At 38.8% G+C, this 13232-nt stretch overlaps 1 protein-coding gene across 6 annotated transcripts in view; it reads left to right on the forward strand.

Annotated features, from left to right (window-relative positions):
• FGGY (FGGY carbohydrate kinase domain containing) overlaps positions 1-13232 on the forward strand; it is a 443688-nt gene that overhangs the window by 317506 nt on the left and 112950 nt on the right. For all 6 annotated transcript variants that reach the window (XM_014590284.2, XM_006154914.3, XM_014590286.2 and 3 more), the window contains one exon: positions 8801-8948. In XM_014590284.2, the coding sequence (XP_014445770.1) occupies positions 8801-8948 (148 nt within the window). The remainder of the gene's footprint in view (positions 1-8800; positions 8949-13232) is intronic.

Raw genomic sequence — 13232 nt, forward strand, 5'->3', positions numbered from 1 at the left:
TTCCCTTCTTTCCTTTCATACTAAACTTTTTTTTCACATTTTATTGATTCACAAAATACCTTAAACTAAAATTATGGAAAAAGCTACAATCTAGTGACAAGTACACTGTAATTTTCTTCTGAAGCATTTTTTTTAATTAATTAATTTACATGAATTCTCTGAGCATTGTCACAGCATACAAAATGTGACTCCCCATCCAGAATATACTGTATAGTTGTTTAAAATTTCTTAAATTATCTAACTACTTTCAATAGCAAGTTCAGCTGGTATATACATATTTGTGAAAACATGTCTGAATTTAGGTGTGAAACTCTGCGTGGAATGAATACGCTATAAGGTAGCACCTAGCTGATGCTATATAGCTTCCCACAATCATTAAATAGGTATTTTTTAATTTCAAGAAAATCAGTTTTAGCTTTAATAAATCAAAGAACTGCTAAGGAACTTTGCTTAATACTTAAAGTCAGAAAACAGGTTAGAATTCTGTTCAAAATAGTAGGTAAATGAACCCGTCACAGCTCAAGACAAGACAAAAAATCCTTAAGACTGGAAAACAAAGCCTAGAAGAAAATCAGCAATGTTTCAGTCAAAATCCTAAAATTCTATTTCACCAATTCAGTCTCATGTACTTTAATCTTCTGTTGTGGTTTGATCTTCCTGATTGAATTCTGAGATATAATATTCAACTCCAGACTTGCCCCTAAGGTTAAGTTGGCCATTTTCTTAGTTTTTGAACTCTTATTTCTGTGTATCTGTATTTAATTTTCCTGGTGTAGCACTCCCTTGAGAACTTCTTGGAGATCTGGTCTGGTATTGGTAAATTCTTTCAGGTTTTGTTTATCTGAGAATGTTCTTATCTTTTTTCCCCATATGAAGGATAGTCTTGCTGGATACAGTATTTTTGGTTGAAATTGCTTTTCCCTTAACACTTTGAATATATTGTCCCATTCTTTCCTCACTTGCATTGTTTCCAATGAGAGGTTCTGCTGTTAGCCTGGTGGGATATCCTTTGTAGGTAACTTGACATTTTTGTCTTGCCAATCTTAGTATCTTTTCTTTGTCTGTCATTTTGGTCAATCTGGCTATAATGTGTCTTGGAGAAGATCTTCTTGGTTTGATTCCTCTTTTTTTTTGGAGATTTTTTGCTATAGGGTGCGTGTGCTCGCCAGAAAGATAGAGAGAGACAAAAAGCAAGAAATCACCCCCCTGGGGAATGGCCGCACCACAATCCCTTCTCCATTCTCCTCTTGGGATCTTGGGCATCCAGGCACACGCACCTGGCATGAGTTTAAGCCACCAGGTCTGGGACTTGAACCGTGGTCAAGTACATGGGAGTTCAGCGACATAGCAATTACACCAACTGCTGGTCCCTCTTTTTGGTTTAATTCTATTTGGGGTCCTTGTTTTATATTTTTTTAATTTCAAGAAAATCAGTTTTAGCTTTAATAAGTCAAAGAAATGCTAAGGAATTTTCTTTAAAACTTAAAGCCAGGAAACAGGTTAGAATTCTGTTCAAATAGTAGGTGCATGAACCTATTGGGAGCTCAAGATTTCTTGGGACTGGATCTTTGAATGCCTCTCTAGGTTTGGAAAGCTTTCTTCCAGGATTTCATGAAATAGATTGTCAATGCCCTTATGAGTCTCTTCACCTTCAAGGATACCAATTATCTGGATGTCTGGACATTTGATGGCACCTAATATTTCTCGTATATTATTCTCATTTTTCTTTTTTGGCAATTTTCTCAGTCTTCTTGGTGGACTTTTCTAGACCAGCGATTCTATATTCTACATCTGAGATTTGATTTTCTTTATGATCTAATCTGCTTTTAATACTTTCAAGGGAAGTTTTGACTTCCTGTATTATAGCCCTCATCTCTTAACAGGTCCATTTGATTCTTTTTTATGGTGTGTATTTCCTCTTTTAGATCTTGCAAGAATTTCCTCACCTCCTGGAACTCATCAGCTCCTTTCTCCTGCCTCTTCTGCACTTGACTGTCTCTCTTCTCTTCCATCTCTGTTAGTTTTGTGATTATGAATATTCTAAGTTCTTTATCAGACATTTTCATGAGTTTCATTTACTGTCTGAGGATGAAGAGAAGTTATTCTTTTCCCATAGAAGGGAGGTATTTTCTTGCTTTCCCATATTTCTTATGACCCCGCAGTGATTTCTAGTCACCTTATGGATGGTACATTTCTTCCTAATTCTTTAAGTTTAATCTGAGCATTCAGAAGCATGCAGAATGAGGTGATCTGCAATCTCTCTTCCATTCCATTTTCACTCTTTGTGCATCAGATTCAGTGAGAATAGAGGAATATTCTGACCCTAATCATATTCAGATGTTTGGATCCTGTTCACTTGGACCTGTCTAGACACTTAGTGCATAGAGTCCACTAGAAATGAATCTGGAGGAAGAAGTCTCAGCAGAAAAATCTTCATTTTTGGCCAATGAAAGCATTATTTCACAGCTCACGTTCAGTATCCATCTCAGAATGCGCCTGGCCTGGGTTTGTGCCTTTCTAGAAAGGAATCTGGAGGAACGAGTCTCAGCAGAAAATCTTCATTTTTAATCAAGAAAAGCAATATTTCACAGCTCAAGTTCAGAATCCATCTCAGGATCCAGATCAGCTATCATAAGCCAAGATAAGAAACTGGTTTTGTCCAAATGACATTGATTAGCCATTGTCAGATCTAAACAAGGAAATAATATAATCATTGTTGCTACAGAAAGCCTCTTAATTCCCAAACTAGAGAGCAGGCATGTTACTTTTAGACCTCCACAAAAAAAGGAATGTTACTTTTAGACCTCCACATCTCACCCCCAACATAGGTGATGAGGGTGCTTGAACATGCCAGGATTCCTTTTCCTTTCCTTTTACAAAGTTAGAGTTGGAGAAGAGAGAAAGGAAGATGAGAGAACATACTCAGTGTGGGTTTCTGGGGAAGCAAGGGCAATGGACAGAGCATGAGTACAAGAAAGGCCTGCAAGAGATGATATCAAAGACAGGTCTGGAATGATGGTTAACAAAGGCCAGGTAAAAAAAGGTAAAAAGAATTCTAGTCAAGAGGGAGCAAAGAAGCAACCATCCAGAAGTTAAAACACACATGTTATGAAAATGATAAGTAGTTTAGTGTGGTTGGAACATGGTGTGTGTAGAAGTGAGGAGGGAAGAGGAATGTATGTAATACAGTGAAAGGGAGAGAAAATACATAATAAAAAAACATCAAGAAAGTTTGCATTTTATCCTGAGGACAGTGAGGGGGGAAGGACCTTCTGTACATGGAGGAGTCATAATCTGAGTTGAATTGTAGAAGACTCACTTAGGAAGGAGTGCAGACAACTTAATTGGAGGGAATAAGGGTTCAAGCAGAAAGAGAAATTTGGAGGCCAAAGCTCTAATCTAGGCATTTGATGGGTGTTTGAATAGAGTAGTAGCAGCTGAGCTGGGAAAAAGTTTGCTAGTTGTAGGGATATTTAAAGAAGGAATCAGCAGGTCTTGGTGAAAGATTTAAATACCCACTCTACTCTGCCTGCCAAGTAGTTGCTTAGGCAAATGCTTCAGTGATATTGACTTTGATTAAATCAAGGAACACAGAAGGAAGGGTGACTATATCAGAAGGATAATGTGCATTATATTAGGTATTTTTAGTTGAGGTGCTTGGACATCCAAGGGGAGGTATTTGAGGACCAGCTGGATGCTTTACCTGGAACTCATGAGAGAGAAATGGGCAGGAGATAAGGGCACATATTTGGAAGAGCTCAGCCCTAAATAACTGGAGCCAGAAGAGGAAAACAGGATCATCCGAGGGTAATAAAGAGTAACAGAAGAGACAAAACCAGCTATCTGGAAGATTTTAAATACTTAAGGAATAAGCAGTAGAAGAGAACCAGCCAGAGAGGAAGGAGGAAAATGAAGAGAATTGTGTTGAAACAAGCAAGTGGTGTGGTGGTTAAGACACTGGACTCCCACATGGCCAATTACAGGTTGAGTCCTGGACCCAGAAGCTTGAAAATCACACTGGGTACATGAGTATGCATGCCCAAAATCACAAGGGGAGAATGGAAGAGAAGGCATTGCAGCATGGCCATTACCCCTGGGGGGTGACTTCCACTTTCTCACTGTCTGGTGAGTGCATATACTCTATGAAAAGAAAGAAAAGAAAAAGAATTGTGTTTTAGAAACAAAAAATAGAAGGACAAATGAAAAAGAAGTGGTGTAAAATGTAAAACAAAATAAAAAACGGTCTGTTGGATTTAGCAATAAAGAGGGGACAGCAGAGCTCTAAAAAGTTAATGGAAAAATGGAATTAACATATAATTGTAGGGACTGCCAAGATGGCAGAGCTCAGGCGTGTAAGTATACATGGAACAGTATTCTTTGGAACAGCAGCTAGTTTCTGTGGACTAATGGAAAAATTCATTTTCAGACACCACTTCAAGGTTAAACATGATGCTTGGAATACATATGCATCATTGACCATGCTTCTCTTTTTGTCTTCTATAACTACTTGTGACTGATGCTTTGTATTCAGGTAATATAAAGAAAATTGTGTTCTTTATAGTCCACTGATTGGCATCATTTGTGGTTATTTATATCCCTGTTCTTTGACTTTTTCTAAAAATGGGCATCTGGGATTCAAATATCATACTGTTCCACTGCCACCAAAAGGAAGAGTTTTGCTCCAGTCTACTGCTTCATCAAACAGAGATAAGGGCAACAGTGCTTCCTCTCATCTTTCAAGCAGGGTTTGGAATATGTAATGGTCTACAGCATTATGGAATATTTGTAAGGACACTTGAGAAAACTGTACATGAAGATTAACCAAAGAATCAATGGATGCCAACTTAACAGAATGGATTTTTTATGATGAGGACTCAGGCATTGCTCAGAGAATTAAAAATTACTCTGGATAGATCATTTGTTTCTATTCCTTTTGCCTAGAATATAGCAAATACTCAATAAATATTTAGTAATTCAGTGAATGGGAAAAATACAGTTTCATTTTGGTGAAAAAATTTAATTCTTGCATAGTTTTCTCATATTATACATTAGCTATGAGCTTTTCAAAGACTCTTTGTATTATTCCTCATGGTAGGACCAGTTTCAGTGGAATGAGATGGATGCATTTTGCCAGTGGGTCAAGAAGTAAGGACCTGGAGACAGACAATATGGAAACTTCTTTTTCGTGACTTTCTCTTATTCCTAGAAAGAGCACAAGTATTCTTATTGCTATACCATGTATTCTGATTTTTTGTTTATGATCACGGAAGTTCTAGACGATGAATCCAAGGAATTAAATAAATGATTTATGCAAAGGGAGAGGAGAGGAACGTTTCCAGAGTTGCTGTCTGCATTTAAGATGATAAACCATAAAATCTAGGGGAAAAAAAGAGTCTTCACTGACTCTTGGATTTTTTTTTTAAGCTAGAATTGAATTTCCTGTGATGACAACGAAGACACTGTTATCTATCACCTATCATTTTCTAGTACTCTGGACTCTATATTTAATCTTCATAGCAGCCTATTAAGGTATAGAATATTAGCCCCAATTTGCAGAAATAAACCAGGCTTAGGGAGGTTTAGTGTACCTGATCACCCAGATGGTACATAGAGAAGGCACTTTATGATTGTTGAAGCTATATTTTCTTCATCATACCCAATGAGCAGCAAGAAGTTTTTTTCCCTCTGAGACAGGATTTATTTGCCTGAAGTTCATGAGAAGGAGGGAGAACGATCCTCTCGGGACCATAGTTTATATGTGATTCCCTAGCTGGAAGAGGGCAGGCTGCCATTTGAGAAGGAATTGATAAAACATACTAAATGAAACAAAGTCAAAACCAAAAAAGGCATCGAGCAAGGTTAAAATGATGTGAATAATGATGTGCATTAGTTATTTTAATGTCTTCCAAGTGCATTTCATTTTGAATGATATACTCAGATAGCACACATGGTAAGGTATAATTGAAAAAACATGTCAAGGGATGGCTACATGCAAAGAATAAACATACAGCTGTGAGGAGGCTAGGAGTCAGAGGGGTAAGTATATGCCCCATCCTCCAGGGACCTCATTAGTGCACGAGTGACCATATATGTAGAGGCTAAATGAATCTCTGTTTGCAAAGACCCACAGTAAATGAGACAATGACGAATCAATAGTAATTAGGTCTATAGATTCTTATTGACCCAGATGTCTGAAACCAAATGCCCTGCTCTGAGATTCCTTGAGAGGCAGAATGAAAAGATTTATAGATATGCACTCTTAGGGAAAAAAAATATCTCTTTACTCTTAAGAGCAGTGGTGCTGTTCTGAAGTGTGAAGTTGTTAGAATTAGTGCAGATCCTTGACTTTTGGCTAGAAAAGATGTTCTCGAGGCATTTCTTGTGAATGTGATTCCTGTGGGACAAAGAGTGGAGAGAGCCAAGAGATGGAAAACCAGGATGTGACATCTTGTACCCCAATATGTTCTGGGCCTACTCTCCCTGGAAGCCTCAGAGGATCCTTTTCTAAAACTATAAAAGACTCATTACAAAACAGAATTTGAATGTGGGACTCTGACAAATAATTTTTGACCTGAGATACAGAAAGCACATGATTCAATCACTCAATCAAGAGTTGGGACCAGCAGTTAGCGTAATGGCTATGTCACTGGACTCCCATGTAGTTGAACGCGGTTCAAGTCCCGGACCCAGCAGCTTAAACTCACGCCAGGTGCGTGTGCATGCGTGCCCAAGATCCCAAGAGGAGAATGGAGGAGAAGGGATTGTGGCATGGCCATCCCCCCTGGGGGGTGATTTCTCACTTTCTGTCTTCCTGGCAAGCACACGCACCCTATAATGAAAATCCCTCCAAAAAAAAAAAAAAGAGTTGAAGTCTTGACTCAATTCTGTCTCTTCATCTCTTTCAACATGTTCTCTGGTAAGAGATGCTAGTGATACTTTCCTGACTGGGTAGTGCTGGAAAACCTGGTGTGTGTTCAGGAATATGCAACTGGTATTGTTCTGTGGGTGAGCCTTTCCCCAGGAGTACTTTATCCTAATCAAACATTTTTACAGGTAGAAATGAGGTATTATAGCAATAACAAACAGATTGCTAGTAGGTAGGGCTGCCCTTTCCTCCATCCTTGCACACATTATGTATATATTCATTTTCACCTTTACCCACAGTTAGTTGCACACACACACAACTCAAATTGTTAATTTAGCTTGGTGATACAGCAGTGGCTTGCCGCTTAAGCGATCCTGGACCCATTATGGAAGATTAGGTTTGGTTCCCTGGTAGATCTCATAGGGTTATGGGGTGCTGGCTGAACACACCCACAGCCTTGCCTGGTTAGGAAAGGAGTTCATGGTGTTTGACACTATCGAGGGTGCTGATCTTCCTCTCTCTCTCTCTGCCTTTGTCTCCCATTTCTTTCTTACAAAAGACATAACAATCATCTTTTAATTTAAAGAAAGAGTTCTACTGATAAGGGGAAAAATAAGGGAGGTTGAAATTCACTGCTCTACTTATTTGGTTGGTTATTTCCTTACATGTAGTTTACAAAACTTTCAGGCACTTTATGAGATCTACAAGGATACTTGTGGTATCACAAAACTAGAACAAGAAATCACTAAGCCTTCCTTCTAAAATGTTTTTAAAATGCCAATCATAAATATTGTTTTAGTATCTTAGGATTAGATTTCCTTGGACATTAATTTCCTATACTTTTTTTCCTGCCATCATTCAAGCCAGGTTTTTCACCTTTAAAGTTTAGTTCCAAGGACACTAGTGGGAAGTGACACAGATGCCAACATCTGAAACACCCACTTTTCTTTTTGCAATCATGGGTTCAGAACTTTGAAAATACAACAGCTTTAAGGAGAGGAAGGCTAACTAACTTGAATCTTTCTGCCATGCAGTAATATTTAACCCTGTGAGGTAGGTGTTATTATACCTGTTTTATGAATGGGAAAAGTGAAGTCCAGGGAGGCTAAGTCACAGACCCATATTACTCAGCGAGGACAGGGAGGATCATGATCTGATCGTAGTGCTGTCTTGACTTTCAAGCTCACCACCTCTCTATCTCCCTCTCACCTGAACAAGGAGGGAGTTTATCTGATTCCCTCATTCCACACATGAAGAAACTGAGACTGCTGAAAAGTGAAAAAGATTTTACAATATCATTTGGTGGGGTTTCAGTTGGAAATCAAGTCCCTAATTCCATATTCTGATTGCATCCACAAAGTTCAGTCACTTCCCTTAGCGAGCTCTTATCCTGACTCTGGGAACTTATATTTGACTCCATCTGACATCTCATCATAATTATTGCAATTAGGAATACTGATTTTAATAAATCCTTTACATATGTAGAGTATTGTACAGTTTAGAAAACTCTTTATCTTTGCATACATAATCTTCTTTGATCTTCTCTAAAGCTCTATGAGGTAAGCTGGACAGGGATTATGATATCTGTTTTTACAGATGAGAAGAGGGTGGTTCACCAGGTTTCAATAACTTTGGTTTCAAGAACTTTCTCATGGTTACACATCTAGTAGGAATAAAGCCATCCCTGGAACCAGTCTTCTGCCTCAGCCTTTTCACTAAGATATGCCACCCTTTCTTGGTGATGTAGTACAATGTGATTCGAGAGTGCATGAGTAGGCTCATTTCTCTGGGTTTGGGGGAGTTTCTTTGCTACAGCTTTTGGGACTCTGTTTCTTTTCTGGGTCTGAGATAAAATACAAATGGTTTCTTTCTGCAGAATAATTTGTTCCCCCACCCTACCCCCCCTTTTAAAAACAAAATCTACTTCTCTTCCAGATGCCAGAGTATATATGCATATTTGAACAGTCACCTGGATCTGATTAAGAAGGCTCAGCCTGTGGGTTTCCTCACTGTTGATTTACATGTTTGGCCAGATTTCCATGGCAACCGGTCTCCCTTAGCAGATCTGACACTAAAGGGCATGGTAAGTAACAGCCAGTCCTTGCCTGAAGGTGAAGGCAGGCCAAAGGACTGCAAAATGTGAAAGAAGCAAAGTGTGAAGACAAGAGAAAAGGGAAAATAAAACAAAGCAGGTCAACAGCCCACTGACTTTCTGCAGATGCGTTATTGTTGTAAAGGTTTTTGCTGCTCCCCAGAATGATCTGCTGAAAGTTCTCGCTGTTTCTGAGACAACCTTAAGAGCAATAAAAGTAGTATTTCCTGCTGCTGCATCTTTGTCCCATGGAGTAGCTAAAAGTCATGCCTATGCAATTCTGTATTTATGTTAGTTTGCAATGTCATGTCTTCCAACTGCATCTTCAGATTTCTCAGTAAATCAGTGGTAGGTAATATGACTAGCCAGGGTCTTGCTTGCCACAGACGCTTCTAGGCTCTGAGTCAATGCTGTTCAGAGTCTACGCTAATATTTTTTGGACTTCAGATTAAACCTCAGTCAAAGTAAATACAATTAGTAACTTCTCTTGGAGGGTAGAGTCAGCTGTTAGTGACCTTTAGGGTCACTTCCAATGTGGAGATAACTGGGTTTTCCTAGTGGGCCCAGGATGAATTCTGCAGACGAGCTCATAACCTCCTAAGTAGAGATATAACGCCACAGAGGCCAGGAGAGAATGGGTGGCTGGGAGCAGTCTAGCCATCGAGAATCATGTTTGAAGATGGAGGAAGCAGGTTAAATCTAGAGAAAGAGCTTCAGTTTCAGGAAGCAAGTTAAGGCCATAAAGAGGAAAATAAGGCCTAAATGCAGAATCCAAAAAGATGTCAAGAAGCTGAAAAGCAGAGTGTGAGTTAAATAAGATAGAAGTTCAGGATGGAAGCTGTGAGCAAGGCAAGTTGAATGCCCAGGTGCAGAGCAGTGGAGCAGGCCCGCTGGCTTCAGGAACCTCAGGACTCACAGCACCACAGTTCTGTGGATAATTTTATTAAGATCCCTTTAAATATTTTTATGATGCCAGCAAAAACAGAACTTTATTTTCTGTTTGACATAATCAACTTCTGCTAATAAAAGAGTCCCAGTGAAAAGAAAAAATTGAACATAGCAAGTTATATTTGTCTGAGGTCCACAAAGTTTGCTTAACACATAACAAGCAGGGGCCTCCTTGTTTGGCCTGTAAAAGCAAGAGATGAGTGTCCAGAGAGGGCCATGTGACAGCAGGCTATGCTAGGAAGCCATACTTCCAGATAGCCAGCTCTCTGCATGCAGAGGGTAGGGGCAGAATACATTTTATATGAGCACAAAAACGAATGTCTTAGCTAAGACAAATATCTCAAGCCAAATACCGTTAGACACTAAAAATGTCAAAAAAGCGAAGAAGTTTGGCCAGTTCTTAAAATGACCCCAAAACAAAAGGTTTGCATTGCAAAATGATCATGGCTCTAGGGTCAAGCCGATCTGCGGGCCTTCTCTTGCCAACATGTGTTTTACCCAGCTTCAGTACCAGTCTGTCAGGTGTTGTGTCTCCCAGTGGCTTTGGTTTTTCTTAATACCAAGTCTGGTTTACCATCATACAGATATTCTAATAAAGTTGAGCAAAATGCAGAATGTAATTCTGAAAGAGTCCATGGAGTGTTTTGAGGAATGCCCATCTCTTTAAAATACTCAACAAAAGAGACTTCTTGTATGGGGACCTTTGCCCTATTGCATCTGCAATCTCAGTATTTTTAGTTTTTTAAAAAGTTTTGCCGTATGGGGGCCAGCAGGTGGCATGGTGGTTAAGGCACTAGACTCCCACATGGCTGGCCAGCTGACCATGATTCAAGTCCTGAACCTGGAAGCTTGAAAATCATGCCTAGCATGTGTGTGTGCATGCCCCAAATCCCAGGAAGAGAATGGAGAAAAAAGGATTGTAGCATGGCCAAATCCCCTGGAGGATTATTTTCTCACTTTCCCTCTCACTGTCTCTCTCTGTCTCCTCCCTTTGGGGAACACCCATACCCTTTGGCAAAAACATAACAAAACAAACAAACAAAAAAGTTTTCCTGTTTTATAAATATACTTAATGTATCAGTCGGTATTTCCTAGTGATTCTGGCTTTCCTTTGCAACCTGTCCTTGGGTGAGGCTTACCATGGAATAGCCATTTCCCCATGAGTTTGTATCGCAACAGTGAAAGGAGAAGGTGACCTAGAAAAGATAAAAAGGAAGGCAATTCTGGGCTAAAAAATTCACCCCAAATCTCTTTTCTTCAGTTAATGTTGGATAATATCAAAAGAATCACCCTAAAATTTCATTATCATGATATACCCTCTTTCCAGAATCTACCATGATGCCTAGTTCTCATTCATTCAGTAAATGCCTAGTCCCTATTGTGTGCCAGGCACTGATGCAGATACAGGAAGCTACACCAGTTCCTACATTTGTGGACCATGTTTAAAAGGGGAGGGGAGAAAGTACTTCATAAATTGTTAGTACCAGCACCATTGTCTGGATAATCCTAGTAGGGCAAAAACCATATACACTTTCTCCCTTTAGTACCTGAAACATATCTCTGGGCACATAGTGAGTACTGTGAACAAAAGTAGAGATAGTAAAGGACTCTTTTATTGCTCTAGAAAAAATAAACACATGCCCAGTTAAAAATACCAAATGGTATTAGATGGTTACTGATTATAACTACCCATATAGTAAATATTTGATACCGATGTTAATGTCCAACTAAATTGAGATAAGCTCTCATTTTATTATAACTGTGTTTGTTCATGAAATCCAGGCCCTGTTATAGGTGGTGGAGGATGTAAGAATAACCAGATACAGTCCCATTATCAGGAATATGACTGCCTTTGAGAGCCAGAGAGCATATATAAACAGGCAATGGGGAGACAGGGTCAAGTTCCAGGTATTTCTCATTGTTTGGTGCGCTCGAGATACATAGAAGATCCTTGCCCAACCTACTCTCCATGGTCAAGAAAAGCTTCAGATAACAGAGGAAATAGACACCAAGTAAGGCCAGGAAGAGGGTTTGAGATCAAGAGATTCAAAGTAGATGCAGTGGGCTAGAGGGCAGAGAAAACATGGCATATGAATGACTGGAATTTGGGATTCTTGTTTCTTTGTGTTACTAATGATAGGTTGCAGTTAGCATTTTCATCTTGGTAATATTGGATTGTCAGAAAAGTCATGATGCATTTTTTCTGTTTTTCTATGCAAAAATGTATCATGACTTTTCTGATGATCCAGTAAATATTGTCCATGTGTAAGAGTGTGCGTGTGTGTGTGTCTACACATAATCATTATATGTTGTGATCCCTGTAATATAGACATCTGTACAAACCAAAGGAGGTGCTCAATAGATGTCTGATGTTAGAGGATTTTTTGATGTGGCATTTGACTGATACAGCCTTTCTCTACCTCACTTAAAAAGATCTGTGAAGTTGCAAAAAAAAAAAAAAAAGGCATAAATTTGCTGGCTAGGAAAACTGGGATTGAGGTTTCCAAAGAGAATCTGGAAAGAGTTTCCTGAATCTGTAAGACTAATATAACTTATTCAATACACATAATGTATGACATAGGAACAAATCAAACCTCAAGCTTTGAAGAATTTGGCTCTCTCTACTTTCTGGTCCCTAGCTTAAAAACACAAGATCCTTTTAAGCCTAAAACAGGTCACTTATCCCTTCTACTGCTGATAATTAAGTCTTATGTTTTTGTTTTGTATTTTGGAAGCTGCCAATAAGGTCAATTTCCTAGACCTATCCCCACCCCAAGACCAAAATGTGGTGCCTTTCTTCCTTAAAATTCAGGCCATTTAAAGTTGCCAACCACAGAAGCCAGCTGGCCAGGAAGTATGAATTACAATGAACAGTGAGGGCTCATTCTAAGTATCTTGACTTAAACTATGTTACCAGGCAGAGACAGGAAAAGTCTTGTTAGCTCTGTAAATTTGGAGGGAGGGTATAGTTTTATATTGTTTGTTCTAGGTTTGGAAAGTCAACGAGTAGTCATCTATTAATATTTCAGTCCAACAAAGCTACACAAAATAATAATTGCTGTACTCTGATCATTGGCATCTAGCCATAAATTTGAAGAGACAAATACCTTGTAGGGCTAAGAATAAGCCATGAGTACTGTATGCTGGGAAATACTGAACATGTACAGCTATCTAGTTATACATGTCAGTGACATTGAAAGATAATGAGCTGAATAACTTAGGAAAAATATTGCATATAAAGAAAAAGAAATACCATTTTGAACACTTAGAGAAAGGCCTCTTGAAAATTATTTATAACAAAAAACAAAAGAAAATATAAGTACATAT

This window comes from Tupaia chinensis, unplaced genomic scaffold (assembly GCF_000334495.1).
Source record: "Tupaia chinensis unplaced genomic scaffold, TupChi_1.0 Scaffold000425_1, whole genome shotgun sequence".
NCBI classification, from domain to species: Eukaryota; Metazoa; Chordata; class Mammalia; order Scandentia; family Tupaiidae; genus Tupaia; species Tupaia belangeri.